General features: G+C 36.1%; 4 protein-coding genes across 4 annotated transcripts; all 4 read right to left on the reverse strand.

The window, feature by feature from the left end:
• Positions 1 to 1,965: 1,965 nt before the first annotated feature.
• On the reverse strand, positions 1,966 to 2,524 carry LOC132182155 (uncharacterized). Its single transcript, XM_059595347.1, has 2 exons — positions 2,167 to 2,524; positions 1,966 to 2,052 (listed from the first exon to the last, which is right to left on the reverse strand). Exons 1-2 carry the CDS (start codon positions 2,522 to 2,524, stop codon positions 1,997 to 1,999), a joined length of 414 nt encoding a protein of 137 aa, XP_059451330.1. The 3' UTR covers positions 1,966 to 1,996.
• Positions 2,525 to 5,573: 3,049 nt separating this feature from the next.
• On the reverse strand, positions 5,574 to 7,267 carry LOC132182996 (protein PLANT CADMIUM RESISTANCE 12-like). Its single transcript, XM_059596381.1, has 5 exons — positions 6,942 to 7,267; positions 6,521 to 6,743; positions 6,353 to 6,424; positions 5,945 to 6,154; positions 5,574 to 5,844 (listed from the first exon to the last, which is right to left on the reverse strand). The coding sequence occupies exons 1-5, from the start codon at positions 6,951 to 6,953 to the stop codon at positions 5,768 to 5,770; spliced, it is 594 nt and encodes a 197-aa protein (XP_059452364.1). The 5' UTR covers positions 6,954 to 7,267; the 3' UTR covers positions 5,574 to 5,767.
• Positions 7,268 to 8,790: 1,523 nt separating this feature from the next.
• On the reverse strand, positions 8,791 to 9,948 carry LOC132182998 (protein PLANT CADMIUM RESISTANCE 12-like). The gene is made up of 4 exons (XM_059596382.1): positions 9,842 to 9,948; positions 9,683 to 9,754; positions 9,004 to 9,213; positions 8,791 to 8,912 (listed from the first exon to the last, which is right to left on the reverse strand). The coding sequence occupies exons 1-4, from the start codon at positions 9,921 to 9,923 to the stop codon at positions 8,836 to 8,838; spliced, it is 441 nt and encodes a 146-aa protein (XP_059452365.1). The 5' UTR covers positions 9,924 to 9,948; the 3' UTR covers positions 8,791 to 8,835.
• Positions 9,949 to 11,111: 1,163 nt separating this feature from the next.
• LOC132182561 (probable mitochondrial-processing peptidase subunit beta, mitochondrial) lies at positions 11,112 to 16,761 on the reverse strand. The gene is made up of 9 exons (XM_059595844.1): positions 15,976 to 16,761; positions 14,522 to 14,686; positions 14,215 to 14,352; positions 13,966 to 14,117; positions 13,722 to 13,830; positions 12,853 to 12,951; positions 12,102 to 12,167; positions 11,448 to 11,555; positions 11,112 to 11,318 (listed from the first exon to the last, which is right to left on the reverse strand). The coding sequence occupies exons 1-9, from the start codon at positions 16,642 to 16,644 to the stop codon at positions 11,232 to 11,234; spliced, it is 1,593 nt and encodes a 530-aa protein (XP_059451827.1). The 5' UTR covers positions 16,645 to 16,761; the 3' UTR covers positions 11,112 to 11,231.
• Positions 16,762 to 17,622: the final 861 nt, after the last annotated feature.

Consider the following 17,622-nt stretch of genomic DNA (forward strand, 5'->3'; position numbering starts at 1 on the left):
GATTTTGAGTTAAATTATATTATAAATTCGGCTGGTTTGGTAGGTTGCCGACTTGGTGCAGTTTGGTACCAACATTTTGTAGCACATTCTCCGACCTTAAATTGAAGTCTTAAGGGGTGTCTTAATTGACTGTGAATCACCGAAGCGGAGGTTATTAGTTCGAATCTCTCTGTCCTTTTTCTTGTGTGAACATATGAAAAAAAAAAAAAAATTGAAAATTTGTAGCATATATTTGATTACCCAAAACACAATGGAGAAATGTTTGGTTTTATTATTATACATATTTTTTTGTTTATATTTATATGATAGATATGCAAATTTATGATTAAATTAGAAAAATGATACCAAACAATCTCAGTTTTATTTATTTTGTGTAATGTTGTTAGTTTGATAGTCTTTCTTGTTTGGTTTTGCGTTTGTTTTCTTTGTATTATTTGACCCAAAAAAAATTCCTCGAGCATTTTATCTAGGGATGAATTCTAAATCAATATTTGACTAAGCACTAACATTTCGTAAAAATAACTGTTTATTCCACACTTACAAAGCTCAATTTGATATTATTTAGAGTAACCGGTTACGGACAACCCATTTGACCCACCAACTTCAACTAGATGCCGAAGGCCATTGATCTCTGTCGCCACAATCACTACTTGTCTTAAAAGTTTAAATTGATAGAAAGAGATAAGTTTAATAATTTAATTAATACTTTAACACTTCTTATCACGTGTGAGTTTAAATTATTTATTGTTAATAGGTGGTGCCCAATATGTACTTAAAAAGGACGTAAATTGATAGAGTGAGAATTCGAGCTCAGGACCTCTAACTTTAATTTAAGTAGATTGGAAAAACACTTCAAGCTACCTTCCACGCTAAGGATCACGGAGAACTTCATCCAACCACAAAGACCTGAAGGAAAGCCCATGGTCCCGGCCCACAACAGGCTAGAACCTACACATAGAATTTTGATCCAAATTATGAAATCTGGACTTTTTGAATGGCACTGCTCTGATCCGTCAACATGCCCATCACATCAAGGCTAGGACAACCACATTAAGTAATGGGTGATGCTAAACAGAACAATACGCCAGCTAAAAAAAAATTTTGCTTGGCGTGCATGGCACGCAAGAGTTCTGTGTATCATGGCCCGTAAGTAATTGTTGCTTTTATGTTTGATAGAGTTACGTGGCACTGCTTAGTAAACGGTTTGGCAAATGCACACAAATTTAATTTTTTTAATTTTTTAATATTCTCTTATTTTTTATATCACATTAATCACTTTTTATTATTATTCCAATTAAAAAAATCACTACAAAACAAATTTTTTTTTTTATTTTTTCATATCAAATATTCTTATTTTTTCACTTTTCAAAAAAAAAAATATTCTTACTTTTTTTCACATAAATTAACTTTTGCTACAGTATCGGACTAAAACCAAAACAAAATCGTTTATCAAACGAACCCAGTGGAGTTGGGAAGGTAAAAGTTGTGTTGGAGTTTGAAACTGAAGTTCCCATGAAAGCTGTGTTGTGTTGGCCTAGTTAACCACAACAGTATATGATAATTGACTTATTTATTAGTTTACACTTTGTGTTTGATTACAATTGATCTAGCAAGTTAAGCTATAGTAACAGAAATTTGAGATATTTCATGTATTGGAGAGGATAGAAAAATTATCAATTCTATAGCAGAGGCTTTGCTGCTATCATCTTCTTATCTTGATTATTGTTCAGATGACATGGTTCTCCATCTGGTCCATTGAAGCAACGCAGCTATATATATATATACAAAAACTTCTAATGGCATCACTGGAGAACCATTTTATTTCAATTTCCATATGATATGGTTTCAGAGGACATGTTTTTTGTTCATCAACTGTTACAGCAGCTGATGTTTTTCATGTCAGTATTATAAATACAATCAAGTTATACTGTGAATTTTCATCCTATTATTACATCGGCATCATGTTATACTTCCTTGAAAACATGTAGCTTCATGTTCATGAGTATTTGTTCTCCACTCGCTTGTATACTCTTCTCTGACTATTCATCCTTCCTGAAAACCATGATGATGATACAATATAAGTCACACGAATATATATAAGGAATAAATTCATTCAAGAGAGGAAATCAAGCGCACACACACACACACATATATATATATATATACCAGCTGGCTTATAATGTCTTCTGGATCGGACTATCTGAGGGATAAACACCCCTGTTCCATTGCCATTGTTTGATCTCCACAAGCTCACAAGCCATGCCGGCACTGTATTGGTGTTGTCCTTTTCCCACCAGTTGAAATAGCTTCCAGGTTGCAGTACAGCAGCCAAGCTGCTTGAGCTTCTTCTGACAGGGCTAATGGAGTTTCTCTGTTTGTCTTTGTGGACATCGACATCTTCATCCTCGTCTGCTGTCAGAAGCAAAATCTGTCTCCTAATGTCGGCGAAGAGAACATCATTATGATCATCATCGTCGCCACCACCTTCGAGCTCAAGATATTGGTCGTCTGTGTTCATGGACATGTTTGATGGAAGAGTGTAATCAAATTCCATGAAGGAGCTAAAAGTAGGGAATTGGGTTTTGATTTGGTAGGAAATGGTGAAGTGGGTTTCTCATGGAACTGGTTTGGAATGATTATATGTATAAAGGAGGAAAAGAGTACTTTGTTTCAGGTCAATGTTTTAGGTCCAGGGACGCTGGATTGGTTAACTGCTTCCAAATGGATTCACCTCCATATAATATGTCTACTTTTGTACGTTAGTTCACGTACATTTCTGAAAGGGGTCATGACTCATAGTATATTTATTTAATTGATAAAAATCACCAAATGGATGAGAATGAATTTGAATATTACTTTTGCTTAAAAGCAGGGTCAACCTATACAAAGACTTTTAATTCAGGAATTAGGATTATTCATGTTTAAAGAATATAGTTAATCATGACAGCTTAGAGAATCAATTAAGCTGCTAATAGTTCTCAAGGGGTAGTTCAATCAGCTGGGGACCTCGCCTTATGAAGCGGATATCGCTAATTCAAATTCTCTCTCCCCTTTCTTGTGTGGACATGTAAAAAAAAAAAAAAAAAAAAATTTGCTAATAGTAGATAGCTATGAATTGAAAGGTCAGACACCTCTCAAAATATATATATATATTCCAAATTATGGACAAGGTTGAGCCAAAAAGAAAAGAATTTGTAGGTCATCAATTGACAACTACCCAATAGGTAGCTCAATCGGTTGGGACCATGCTTAATGAAGCTGAGGTCACTAGTTTGAATCCCCCTCCCCCTCTTTATGCGGACATGTCAAAAAAAAAAAAAAAATTGACAACTACCTTACCATTGTGATTATTATTTTAATTGTAATTCAACAAACTGTATTTTTATTTAACAATTATCACACAATGCTAAATTGTCAGTCTCAGTTAGCTTTTGATATATATAAATAAAATAACCGATCTAAAAGTTGATTAAAACTGTGACATCAGCATTATAGAATAATCAGAACTGGTCTTATTGCCAAAGAAAGGTCAGTTTAGAGCATCCCTAGCAAAGCTTAACAACTGAAAGGTCATATCTGTGGGCAGATTTGGATAGTCAAATTAGGGACCCAAAATAATTAAGCAACTAAAATAAATATGGACCATCAATTGACAACTAGTAGATGTAGATTTCGAAATGTTTTGTTTTCCCCTGGTTTCTTTTAATGTACCGCTGAAAGATGGATCAAACTTTGGAATCCGTCCACGTTGGTTGTTGGCCTGTACATGTTCCTCAATCCATAATTAATGTCTTTTCTAGCCATTATTATCACAAATTTTTGCATAAATCACAGCCGTTCATTTTATCTAAACGTTTAAAATAAGTCATGTTTTAACATTGTAGACGCTTAGATGAGATAAATGGTTGAGATTTATCAATTTGAGAATCTCAAATTTAAAGAAAATTATAAGGAATTTCAATTCCCTTGAGAGAGAGAGAACAATAGAGTATGAATCACACAATTTCTTTTTTATTCTTCAGGAAAACTACGACTACTCTAAATTTACCATCCTATTTAAAATGTCTCCTAATTTTTTAGTTTGTTTAATGTATCCTCCTAGTAAGGTAAATTAAACAAATTGAAAGATTGGGATGACATTACAAATATGGTGGTAGATTAAGGAAGTAATTAGTGTAACTTTCACTCAAATTCAACCATGAGTATTGTATTTAAGGAGCCAAGCGTAAGGAGTAAGGACCTCAACTACCTGTCTACCACCTCTTTTTTATTTGGGCCTTTGAACTTAGGTTGTGACACTTGAATACGTCAAGCAACCGACCTCGATTAGTGTCGGACATTAAAATGGATGGAAAGTAGTTACATGCAACACATGTGATGACATTAACAAATGATTTCAAATTACCAATTTTTTCTTAAAAATAAAAAATTAAATTAAATAATAATAAAGACCTAAAGGTGGTTCAACCACCCAAAATGGAAAGGGAGGTGACGGAGCCACCCCAAAATCTTACTTGAGGTGATTGTGGAGGTGGTTCGGCCACCTCCCAGAAGCAAAAAGATGTGGCCAGAATGCAACATGTTTAAATTTATAATTGTTTTTTTAAGGAATTTTTTTTTTTTTTTATGCTCTCTTTATAATAAATTATAAAGGAGCAATTTTGGTTTGTCAATAGTCAAAATTGAGGGTATTTTGGAAAGAATTTCGCAAAAGTAGCACGCATGACCACTTTTCCATCTATTTTAACTAGGGGTGTAAAAAAAAATCGAGTACCAGCCAGGAAACTGGGTACCAACCAGTAACCGGGAAACCGGTTGAAAAAAATCGATAACTGGGTACCCGGTTTCGGTTCCGGCTTTTGGCACTCGGTTATAATCGGATAACCGAGTAACTGGGTATATATATAAAATAATTTATTTATTTTTTAATTTTTAATTTTTTAGGGCATTTTTAAACAATGAAGTTTTAGGACATTTTTAAACATTGGATTTTTATTTTTTTAGGTTTTTTATTTTATTTTTTTTTTGGAACAATCACAACAAAGCTCAACTTATTGGAACAAAAATACTAATTGTGTTTTTTTAAAAAAGGGCAAAAAATTGTTAAATTAAGCACAAAAATTAGACCCAATACCTCAAATAAGCTCAAAAATTAGGCCCAATACTTAAAATAAGCCCAAAATGTTTTTTTTTTTTTAAATAAAAAACTGGTTACCCGGTCTAGATAACCATGTACCAACCGGAACTAGCCGGTTATTGTATAACCGGGTAACCGGGTACCTGGTTTTGATTTTCCAAAATTAAAAAACCGGGTACTCCGGTTCCGGTTCTCGATTTTGGCTAATAACCGGGAATCGGGACCGGATTGACACCCCTAATTTTAATGCTTGACACCAATAGAGAGGCTTTTTTGTCAAAAGATGATAGTTCGAACTTGGGAAGCTTAGTACATTTTACCCTATTTTAAACCTGCATTGGGCTATAAATTAATGAGTATGTTAGAGGTGCAAGAAATAATACCAAAATACAACGAGTATACTTAGTTTGAATTACAATAGCCAATCAACAAAATGGACACAAATGCATAAAGCAAAGATAACCGAGCACACACATTGGACACAACACATTATGACAATATCTTAAAAAGAATATAAAGCTATAGACCCGTAACAATTATACACAAAACGGGCTTCACAATCGAATGTATATAGCATTCTCAATCTTTCTGCAGCATCTTTTCAAATCTTATTGACACAATTCCACTCCACTAACGAGCCATGCCGTATGCAACTATAGGAGGTGTCAATCCTTCCCGGTTCCACTTCTCTACATTGCCTTCCCAACCTTCACATAACGTCAAAATCGTTAGAATGTAAATTAAATGATTAAATTATTCTCTTCCGCTTAAACTTTTGGCGGAGGAGATGGTATAGAGCATATATACCTAGGGAGGGATCAGCCCCACGAATTTTGAGTTCTCTATACTCTTGACAAGTAGAACATGCACAGCAGCAGCAATGAACCAACCAATCTACGCACGGAGCTTCTGGGAGAGAGAAGAGGCCTCGTAGTTTGGAGCGGTAGGTGCAAGAGTATAGCCATCCGCAGCCAACATAGGCCAAACCAGCGTAGAAGAGGCCACCAATGAGACATGCTGCCCATGCAAAGTAACATGATCAGTACATGATTAGGTGGGTTTATTGAACAAGTTAGCTCTAATTCTTTTACCCTTTTATCTAATGGTAAATAAATATATAATTAAGTAACTAATAGTCAATATTCACAAGAGTATGCTTTACATGTAGTTCCTCTATCAACAATAATAGTCAATATTCACAAGAGTAGGCTTTACATGTAGTTCCTCTATCAACAATCTCCACAATCTGGCCTACGGTGATACATGGACAGCAACATGTTATGAGACCTGCAAAAGTGAAGAGGTGTAAGCCATTAATTACCAATAGTGGAAACTTTTAGCAAGGAAAATTAAGGTGCATCAATGGATTATGGTGGCAATTACAGTTGGAGGGATCATCAAAACAATCACAAAGTCCGGTAGACCAATATTGCCCATTGTGAGACTTGGCAAGTGGTGGGCCTGCAATTGGAGGGGGTGGAGCTTCCTGGTTGTTTGGATACATGCTGCTACAGACTAGAAATGTCGTTGTGGGTAGGTTCTGCAGGACATTTCTGAATACCTTCACATTTATAGGCAATGGAGGTGTCTTCCTGTACTCTGTAAACTGCAAGGAAAATTCAGGGAAATCATTGACTAATTTTTATATATATATATAACAACAACTATGAAATTTCTGATTTTCAAAGGTATGACCAGAGCTTGTACGTTGCAGGACATACGGGGACACGCAAAGTAGAGATATTAGATAAGGATAAGGATCGCATTCAGCCCAACAGATGAGACCCAAACTGCATGCGTTTACCTCTTCTATCATCTGTAGAGCAGATGAACAGGTTGAGTCTCTAAGTATTCAGATGAACACTTTTCTATTATTTCTTTCTTTCTTTCTGCCATATATATCTTTAATATATTGGGCTGGTTACAACCGGCGGCTTTGTTGACAGCTTCAAACGATTTCGTATATGTTATTCTATGGGCGTAAGTTTGTGCTAGCTAGCTCTAAAAGCTAAAAGATGAACAGTTTGACATAAGCTTGATTGTTGAGGAATTTAACAACTATGTGGGGATTTTTATCTCTGGAAAACCTCTACTGTTGATGAATGAGCACTCTTGTTTTACGGAGTTCTAATTGAGTATCCGCGTCTGCATTCCCTTTCCTATGAAACCTGCTTAATTATCATGTTGAATTTCACATATCGGTGAAAGTGAAGTGGTAAAGACAATCGAACGATGTGTTGTTGTCTTTTGCAGTAGGCTGGAATGAGGATCTTCCTCATCATGCTTGTCGTAATTGTCTAAAACACAAATTTTTGTTTTGTTTTAGGGATGAAAAATGCTATATACCATATCATATCCGGAAATACTATGTGTTCTTCTAGTATTCTCCTAATTGTGATGTGGCTTTTAAAATCACTGTTCAATTTGAGATTATCATTATTGACTTTTAATTTATTGGTGGTTTTAAAAGTCACATCACAGTTGAGAGAACACTAAAAGAATACCTAGCATTTTCCATATCATTATCTCACCACCGTCCCACAATGCTTACCTGGCATTGTCAATTTCCCAATTCTTTTTTTTTAAAAAAAAAAAAAAGAAAAAAGAAAACTATAGGGTGGATCCTCAAAATATGACTCGAATAAGGGGTGTCTCCCAACTACTTTGTTGGCATCTTGGGATTTATTTATTTATTTTATTTTATTTTTTATTTTTTTTTAGAGAGAGAGAGATGTGTGGGGGCACTACTTTCTAGCTGGAAGACCCTAGTTTGAGTAAAAATAAAATAAAGGAGAAACTTTACTTTGACTCCTGGACTTTCACTCGATTTTACAAACTTTCTATGTACTTCCAAATCTCTCATTTTAGACCTCTGAACTTTCAAATACCTATGAAATTTTAAATAATAATTATTTAATAATGCGCTTAACCCATAGTCACACAAAAATAGGGTTAGATTTATTTTATAATTTAATAATTGGCTTGACCCAAAAGTCGGTTAATTTAGGGTTATGGTTTCTCATAATCTATTTAAGTGTTGTTTTGTATCCTATGAAAATTAGATTATGATAACTTAAAAAAAAATATGTTTTCTTGGAGGCATGATTGTTTTCTTCTTCGTGATAGTGAGACTCTACCAAAACCCCATTGTTGACCGATAAAACTTTGATCAACGTGGTTTATCTTATTGTTATTTTTGATCTATTTTCTATTGTACTTCTTCTGTGCTGCTTCACAAGATTTCAGTTGCTGAGAATTTTCACACATTTGCACTCCTTTGACCATCAAAGATAGCGATGTTGTTGAATTTATTATCATTTCTTCACGAGAATATTTTTATATACCCAGCGTATTAATTAAATTAAATCTCTTTTCACACACCATTTATAGAACACAAAAGTCAAATCTGTATCATCTAGAACATATCTTACTAGGGGAACAACGCAGATTCAAACAAAATAATATCGGCCAATACAAGTTTGAATCTTTCTTAGAGCGACATGGGAGGAATAATTCAGTGTCCTCTGATTTAGAATCGCAACACATGTTGGACACAATACATTATGACAATGTTCTAAAAAGAAAATAAAGCTATAGGCCCATAACAATTATACGCAAGAAGGGCTTGACAATTGAATAAATAGCATTCTCAATCTTTCAGGTTCTTTTCAAATATTATTGGCACAAATCCCACTCCATTAACGAGTCATGCCAGGTGCAACTATAGGAGGCGTTGTTCCTGTCCGCCTCCACTTCTCTACATTGCCTTGCCAACCTTCACAGAACGATAATCATGTATAAATTAAATGATTAAATTTATCTCTTCTTACGAACTTAAGCTTTTATTGTTTAAAGAATGGGCTTACCTAGGGAGGGATCAGCCCCACGAATTCTGAGTTCTCGATACTCCTGACGAAGAGCACATGGACAGCAGCAGCAATGAACCAACCAATCTGCGCACGGAGCTTCTGGGAGTGAGAAGAGGGCTCGCAGTTTGGAGCGGTATGTGCAAGAGTATACCCATCCGCAGCCAACATAGGCCAAAGCAAAGTAGGTGAGGCCACCAACTAGACATGCTGCCCATGCAAAGTAACATCAGTGCATGATGATTAGTAAATGGTTTAACAGCTTGATCGAGCTACAAAAATGTTAGAATGCGTAGGATCTCATCAGCTTTATCCAACCGTTCTGATGGTAGATCTCACTAACAGATTTTGATGCTTGCCACACCATATCTCGTTGCAGCAAAAAAAATATATATATTGCATTATAAGTTTCTTCAAAAACTAGGTGGGTTTTTTTAACAAGTTAGTCCTAATTATTATACCCTTTTTCTAATAGTAAATAAAGTCAGTGCTGGAAATATATAATTTATAATTAGCAGCAAGTGTATTGTTATTTAGCTCAAGAAAAATTAATAAAAAAACAAATCATGTTATTAAACTAGATTAATATAATTAGCATATGATATGAGTTTGATACTAGTTTATACAGAAAATCACAGTAAATATATTAAATAACGATCACAAGATCGAGTTTGCTTACATGTATTTCCTCCATCAACAATCTCCACAATCTGGCCGGCGGTGATAAATGGAAAGCAACATGTTATGACATCTACAAAAAGTGATCAACAGGTTAAATATCTAAGCCATAATTACCAAAAGGAAAATCAAGGTGTAAAAAGATGTATCGATCCATTACAGTTGAGGGGATCATCACAACAACCACAAAGTCCGGTAGACCATTGCCCATCGCGAGGAGCGTTCTGGTTGTTTGGGTGCATGCTGCTAGCCTGCTACAGATGAAGGAGATTTTTGAATATTTCTAGCTTTTGGCATTGCTTCCCATATATATATATATATATATATAGGCAATGGAGGTCGTGCATGTCTTCCTAGACTCAGTAAATTGCAAGGAAAATTTGCCGCAATAATTGACTTTTTTAATAATAATAATAATAATAATATTATTATTATTATTTCTTGTCTCATATATATGGCGATCGAGAAGTTGAAGGCTGGCCATATGTGTATTGTTGCTGCAGAATGTGAACTTGGTGACAGATATATTGTGATCAGTGACAGTGAGTGACTATGTAAATAGGAGCAAGCGGTGAAAACGAGCCACTACCTCTTTTTTTTTTTTTTTTGACGAATGAAAAAGGGGATTCGAATAGGACCTCCGCTTCATGAAGCGTTGGTTGCTGATAGACTCCCCTGAGACACTTACCTCTTCCTGAATTTGTACATAAGGAATAGTACAAAATTATCTATTATCTATAGAATTCAATGCGTGTACACCTCTATTGATGTGGTCTTTGCAAAAATAGACTTCTCCTAATCAAACAATTAAGATTTACAATAAAGAAAGAAAATAAGTAATATTCCACCTTTTATGCATGTCCACTTCCTTACTCTTTTATAAGACGTATAAGTAAAAGGTTAGAATATTCAAAGGCCTTTTTTGTTTTGTTTTTTGGCTTATGTACTCACAAAATATATGTATATATATATATATAATAATATTCCACCTTTTATTGTTGACTTTAATGAGATTGAATTTAATTCATATAACAGACTGACGCCTACGCCCTCGGATTGGTTTGGGCACCAGCCATTGGCAGATCAATCTGTAGCAGATTAGACCATCATCAAGGGTCTGCCTTAAGGTTTTACATCTTTCCCTTCAGAGCAAGAGTCCAACCCATTTTTCACACCATTTATAAAACACAAAAGTCGGTATAAAACTGTATCATCTAAAACATATTGTGTAAGGGAACGAAGACACCCACATTCATTTGGCAGATTCAAACAAATGAGGAATGTCACAAAATAATATCAGCCCATACAACTTTGAATTTTGCTTGGAAACATGGGACGAAATCAGTGCCTTCTGATTCAGAATCGCAACATTGATGGAAGCATACCCTTATTTCTTTATACGCAATGTTACAAAAAAAAGACCTAAAACAGATAAATTAAAATGCCAGCTCTTCAAGGACATTGATTTAAAAAAAAAAATGTAAGGTATCTGAGACCAGACCACCCAACCAGGGTAATACACAATAAAAGGGCAAAAATTTTAAAGCAGACTAGTAGCGGATCCAGTAGGTCCTGCGTCTGAACCAGTTGTAGTCAGGCAAACCCTGGATTGGCCCCATCGCAGCAATTGCAATATCCTGCAAAACCAAGCAATGGATAAAGGGAACTTCAAAACCTCAAATTTTGATCTTCCAACTGGCGCAGAGTTCCATAAAATTATGCTTCATTTTCTATACCCAGCAAGTTAGGTAGGTTGTAGTCCTTACCTTGTCAAAAATAAATTTGTTTGCAACGCGTTTAATGGTGCTTGCATCAACAGCATCAATTCTGGCAAACAATTCAGCGAATGGGATTCTTCGGCCATATGTAAGTAGCTGCATGCATAAGCATACCAAGGGAAATAAAATTAAGAATTATGCAAGCAGAAGGGATTTCCAATAAAAGGACATTTATTGTAGTTACTTTTGAATCTGTAACATATAGATGTCACATACATCACCTTATCTTTTTTGCTAAGCACATGCATCATCTTTTCATACTATCATCCAAGTAACCATTAAATTGTAAGGTATCAATGTTTCAAACTGGGGTTTGATGAAGACATACATAAAGCAAGGAACAAGGTGCAACTCGAACCAAGGAAGCACCCAGTGGAGGGATCAGATTGACCCACTAAGGAGTCAAATCAGCTGGTCAAATGATATGAAACAATCCGGATCATAAAGACACCGACTGTCTGGTTTAATTTTTTCATCTGATTTTTGATAAGTAATAAACCACCAATCTTTCATCTGGTTTAATTTTTTCATCTGATTGGCAGTGTTTTCTACCCCTATTATACTTTGGCTTAAAAAGGTTATAACAAAATAAAATGAATATTTCCTTCTTTAATATTGTCTTAATATGGAAAGAAGTCACACCTGGCGCCCAATATCTTCAGCTACAGGACTTGTTCCATCAATGTGAAGCATCAGAGAAGATTTCAACTGCAACAAAGGAAACCAGTAATTGGCAATGGCTACAGGAATATTAAATTATAGATGACCTGGCATAACCATGACCTTCAACAAATTCTATATAGAAACACATTAACAAGTATGCTAATTAAGATGTTTCTTAACCCAATTCAAGTTCTTGAAAAGCACATCTATGGATAACACCTGAAACATTTTAGATCCTAAAAGAACAGATCCAAAACAGCATCAAAATTCTAAAAAAACATGTGAACATGCACAACCACATCTAGAATGTGCATACACATACATCTAGAATTTCACTTCGCCTGGTACTATTTTTTTGATAAGTTTTACACTTCGCCTAGCACTATTAGCAGCAATAATTCTAGATCATTGAGGAATATAAATTAACTCCAACAAATTATCTGTTATAATTTTGATTTGTTTTGTTTTGTTTTTAGTTTTTGCCATGGCGGTATCCGATAACATTATTATCCCACAACTCTATGAAAGTGGCATATCAGTAATATGTCCCACCTTATGGTCACTTGTAAAGAAATGAAGCTTCTTGTAACTAACATTAGTTTGAATAAACCAAATAGAAAAAAAAATAAATGAAGCTTGCAATCATAGTTTATATTCACTAAAAATATTTTGATTTCAAAAGTAACCAGGTATCAGATGTCAATTAAAAAATGAAAGGATTGGTGGCTACCTGATTACGCGCACGAATAACATCAGCTTCTGAAACTCGATAACATAACTTGGTGGTCTCATACATTATCGCATATGCCAAATCACTTAAGCAATCCGGCTGAAATAATAAGATAGCAAATTCATCAAAATAAATGGCAGATGTCTCTGAGAATCAATTTGATATAAAACATTAAATGGCTTATATATACATGACCATCTACACAATTTGCGCAAGATAATTGAAAAGGTACAGAGTACAGACAAGGAATACCACAAGTAGCATCTCTTCGATATATCATTAGAACTATTAATGAGTGCATACATGCATATATAGACATACACAAAGGTAATGTAACGTCCATGCATATATGTTGAAGAGGGGGGGAGAGAGAGAGGGAGATATCAATAATTTTTATGAAAGTATCTAAACCCCAGGCCAGAAAAGCAAATGAACAAGCTATTTCCCTTGTATGGCAGATATAACTCTCAAAACAACCAGACAAAAGAAATCACATCTTCAAACTCCAATCTCACAATAGTAGTAATTATATTTGTATCAAAGAGAAAAATGAAAAATCCACTGATAACAGACAACCCCACCGAAAAATAAAAGCTGAAAGAGCTAGCAATTCAAGAAGAGTTTCATATATAGACAATACATATGACAAATCCAGAAGAAGAACTGGACTGCTAGGAAACTTTACAAGGTTACAATAACTCAACAGGCACTCAGCTTTGTTGTCCACATTTTGTCATCTAAAGAGAAGGAAGACAATACAAAGAAAACTGTATGCAAACTATGTTCTGTTCAGTGAAACAAATAGTCCATGAGATCAATAATGCCAAAAAGACCAGTGTCTTTATAGTTGGTGTTAAAAGGCACCTCACCTTAGCAACAGCATAAACACCAAATAGACCAGTGTCTTTATAGTTGGTGTTAAAAGACATCATGCTTTCTGCAATTTCATTAATGCCAATCCTCTGTGCCAGCTCAGAACTGTTTAAAGATTGTCAAAATTATCAATGCATGTGCTTCAAAAAGAAAAGAAAAAAATGCCTTAATAAAGATCTTAAGTGGTTCAGGTTAGAAATCTGATATGCCATAAAGTGATTAGTTCTAAAGGAAGCTCACCCCATGTGCTTTCCACTACTAGCACTTTTATTCCATGAACCCAGCATAGCCTGCATTACCATCAGAGCAATGGAATCTGGATCTGTCCAAGATGCTCCATTAAAAGCAACCGCAAATTGTGCCAGAGGAATATCATCATCAATTATCCTAACCTGGTTTTCACAACATTAACATAATTTGATATATATTAGACAAACCTTTTTTTTCATATAAAGATATTACAAAGTACTCAAGATATATCTCCCCTACCTCAGAACCGGTAAAAAATGCTGGTTCTTTTGCAACTAGCTGAGTGGCTGTGGTGGGATCTGCTGACAACTTTGTAAACAATTTTTTTACTTCCTCAACAACGTCTTCATGCTTCACAGCTCCGGAAGCGGCAATGACCTGAGATATAGGTTCAAAAAAACAGCCATGAAAGTCTCAGCCCAAAGAAAGTCTTTCAGATCATTGTAAAATGCAATAAAACCAAACAGAAGAAACATCTTGACCAGTTCTATTAATTCCACCATATATAAACAGACACTGAAGAAGAAACTCATTAGTTTTTGCATACCATTCTGGGAGCTGTGTAGTGTGTTTGAATATAGCTCTGGAGATGTTCTTTTGTTATTGTCCTTATATTCTGAGCAGGTCCAAGAATAGTTCTTCCCAAAGGAGTGTACTGGAATGCAGTTGCATGCAAGTGATCGAAAATAACTTCCTCAGTCTGCCCCTCAACCTACAGCAATTACATGAGATAAAACCTCACCATAAGAAGCAAGATAGCAAAGACTACAAGCCAGTTGCTGTAATATTCATAAAACGTAATCAAACACCTATACTTCCCCATATAAGTTGAATAATACATGAAACAGTCACTGTTAGTTATCAACGCAGGGAGCAGTTAAGAGTCTCTCTTATTTATCTCACATGCTACTGCTCTATTACAGATGAAAGACACTTCACACTCTTAAAAATAATCAAGAAAGAAGACGCCACTTGTATAACTCTGTATGGAAATTTGTATTCAACACTTCACTTGTGTAAGGGCAAGACAGGGCATTAACTCTGATCAACCACGATTTTCTCATTTATCTTTCTTTAATTGGAATAAAAATTTAGGTTATGATATTTTTCGTATCAAACCTATGTTCAAAGAAGTTGGCTTAAAAAACTACTCCAAAAGCAATTTGGTATTATTGTGCAACAAAGAAGACCCTTCATGTAAACTCAACACTCCCGTAAGTTTCTATCAAGGTGTACGATATTAAGGGGACTCTGCCCATATGATTAAAAAAACAAAGATTGAATCATGAATTTGAAGTTCCAACAGGCACGAAACAGGCATTTGCGGAGAGAGGGAAAGAAATGGAAAATGCAGACATGAGGTGGGGTGTGAAAAAGGAAATCATAATCTTATGTCCCAATCTAAGTAAAACAAATTTTACAACCACATTTTACTAAAATACTGCTGAGAAACAATGCATCAAAATATTCACACTTAATAGGCATGCGATTCATTACTCATCGAACAAAAGAAACAAACAAGGCCAAACGAACAACTGCTATTTGTTGTAAAAGAGGCTTGAACTTTTTGGGATACAGCAATCAACTAATACAGCCCATTTAGAATCTCACTAATAGTTATATTCTCAACCAAACAAAATAAATTATCATTTCTCCTCATCCTGTCAATCTAAATCACGCGTAACCTGTACATGATCAACAACATACGAAATAAATTTCATGTTTAACCATTCCATCATCAGCCATGAAGCACAATTATTCGGTATTAGTGCTCGAACGCCAAACCAAATCATTAGCGGAAATTTTTTACCTCAAATCCAACAATGACAATAAACACCCACATAGAATCTAACGATGTAAAATTAACAATAGAACACGTATCAAGCAAACGAAACCAAACAACTATTCACCAACCAAAAAGCTTCAGGCCTTCACTTACAAACACACACAGAGTCGAACAGACATATTATTTAAGAATCCAACCAAATCCCTAACAAATACCTCCTCCATTTCCCTGAGAATCACGTCCCTCTCGCGGCTAATGCGGTGCTCATCGAACTTGGAGTTCTGGAGGATATCAGCGAGGACGTCGAGCGCCCTGGGCACGTCCTTGTCCAAGACCCTGGCGTAGTACGTGGTCTGCTCCCTGGACGTGTAGGCGTTCAGATGGCCCCCCATGTTCTCGATCTCTTCCTCCAGCTGCCTCGCGCTCCGCCTCTCCGTTCCCTTGAATATCATGTGCTCGAGGAAATGCGCCGTTCCGTTGGTCTCCTCCGTCTCGAACCTCGACCCGGCGTCGATCCATACGCCGACGGTGGCCGTGCGGGCCGCGAGGTTCGACTCCGTGGCCACGCGGAGGCCATTTGGGAGGGTGGTGACGCGGGTCTCCGGGGCGGAGAGGATCCGGGTGAGGTCCGCGGTGGCCGGGTGGGGCGACCCGTGCTTGAGGAAGCGCGGGTCCGGGTTGTCTAGCTGCTTGATCTTGGACTTGACGGCCTCGGCGAGGCGGTCGTATACCATGGCCGTCGGGGGAGGAGGGGCAGGCGGTGGGGCCGATGATGGCGTGGCGATCGCCTGGGAGGTGGAGGCCGATCGGGCGGCCTGGGCTAGGTATGACGTGGCCGCCCTGTGGGACCGGCGAGATAGGGTCAGAAGGTGCTTCATCGCCATCTCTGTGTCTGTCTCTCCCTCTGTCTACTAGGGTTTGAGATAAGAACTACTTCGTGGTTTTTTCTAGGAGCAGTGAGGACTGAGGTTGGGTATCGCCTGGGCGATCAGATTTGTTTGGAGGACGAACGACGTCGTTTTGATGCAACACGTAATTTGGGCTTTATAGTACTTGCGACTTGCGATTTTAAGTCGCTCAATTGGCCCAAGTAAAAGGCGTTGGCATGTAAATACAAGAAGTCTTCTTACAAATGGAAATGGGAAACCAAAACATCCAGGTCCTGGTTTCTTATGATTAGAGCATGTAAACCACCATGATAAACTATACTATGAAAAGAGGTTTTTTTTCATGTCAAAAAAGAAAAGAAAAAAAAAAAAAAAAAAGAGGTTTTTTTTTAAAATATATATATATTCTAACCAAATACAAAGGAGAGGAGAGAAATGAAATAAATACATCAATAGAGTCTGAGTAAACCGAGGAAAGTAATAGGAAATGAAAAAAAATTGTCGGTCTAATGGTTTTTGTTTTTTTCTTGTTTAGTTGTAGATAACTAAATTAACTTGTTGCAATGAAGTCTTATAGTGATTTTCCAAGGTTTGGATTTGCTTTGATTGATCTATTTTTGTTTCTGTGCAGCTGATGCTCATTATTTTGCTTCATGTAGTATGTTGTTCTTGTTCGTATATGTATCTTTCCATGCTCTCTTATGTTGGTTTTGGTGTATCTTGCTAGTATGTCTCAATGTCTGTTTTCTGATTGTGCTGATTGGTCTGTCATTTATGTTTTCTCTTATATTACTGAAAGGTGTGGGTTTTTTTATGATCTATGATTCTATAGTATACGATTGGTAGAATACATTAATACTGCTTGAGTATTTTTTTGCATTGAAGAGAGATGGAAAAGGTCTATCTTATCAACTATCCTAACAGATATATTGTGATAAGTGAGAGTGAGTGACTATGTAGACAGGAGCAAGCGGT

This window comes from Corylus avellana, chromosome ca5 (assembly GCF_901000735.1).
Source record: "Corylus avellana chromosome ca5, CavTom2PMs-1.0".
Classification (NCBI taxonomy): Eukaryota; Viridiplantae; Streptophyta; class Magnoliopsida; order Fagales; family Betulaceae; genus Corylus; species Corylus avellana.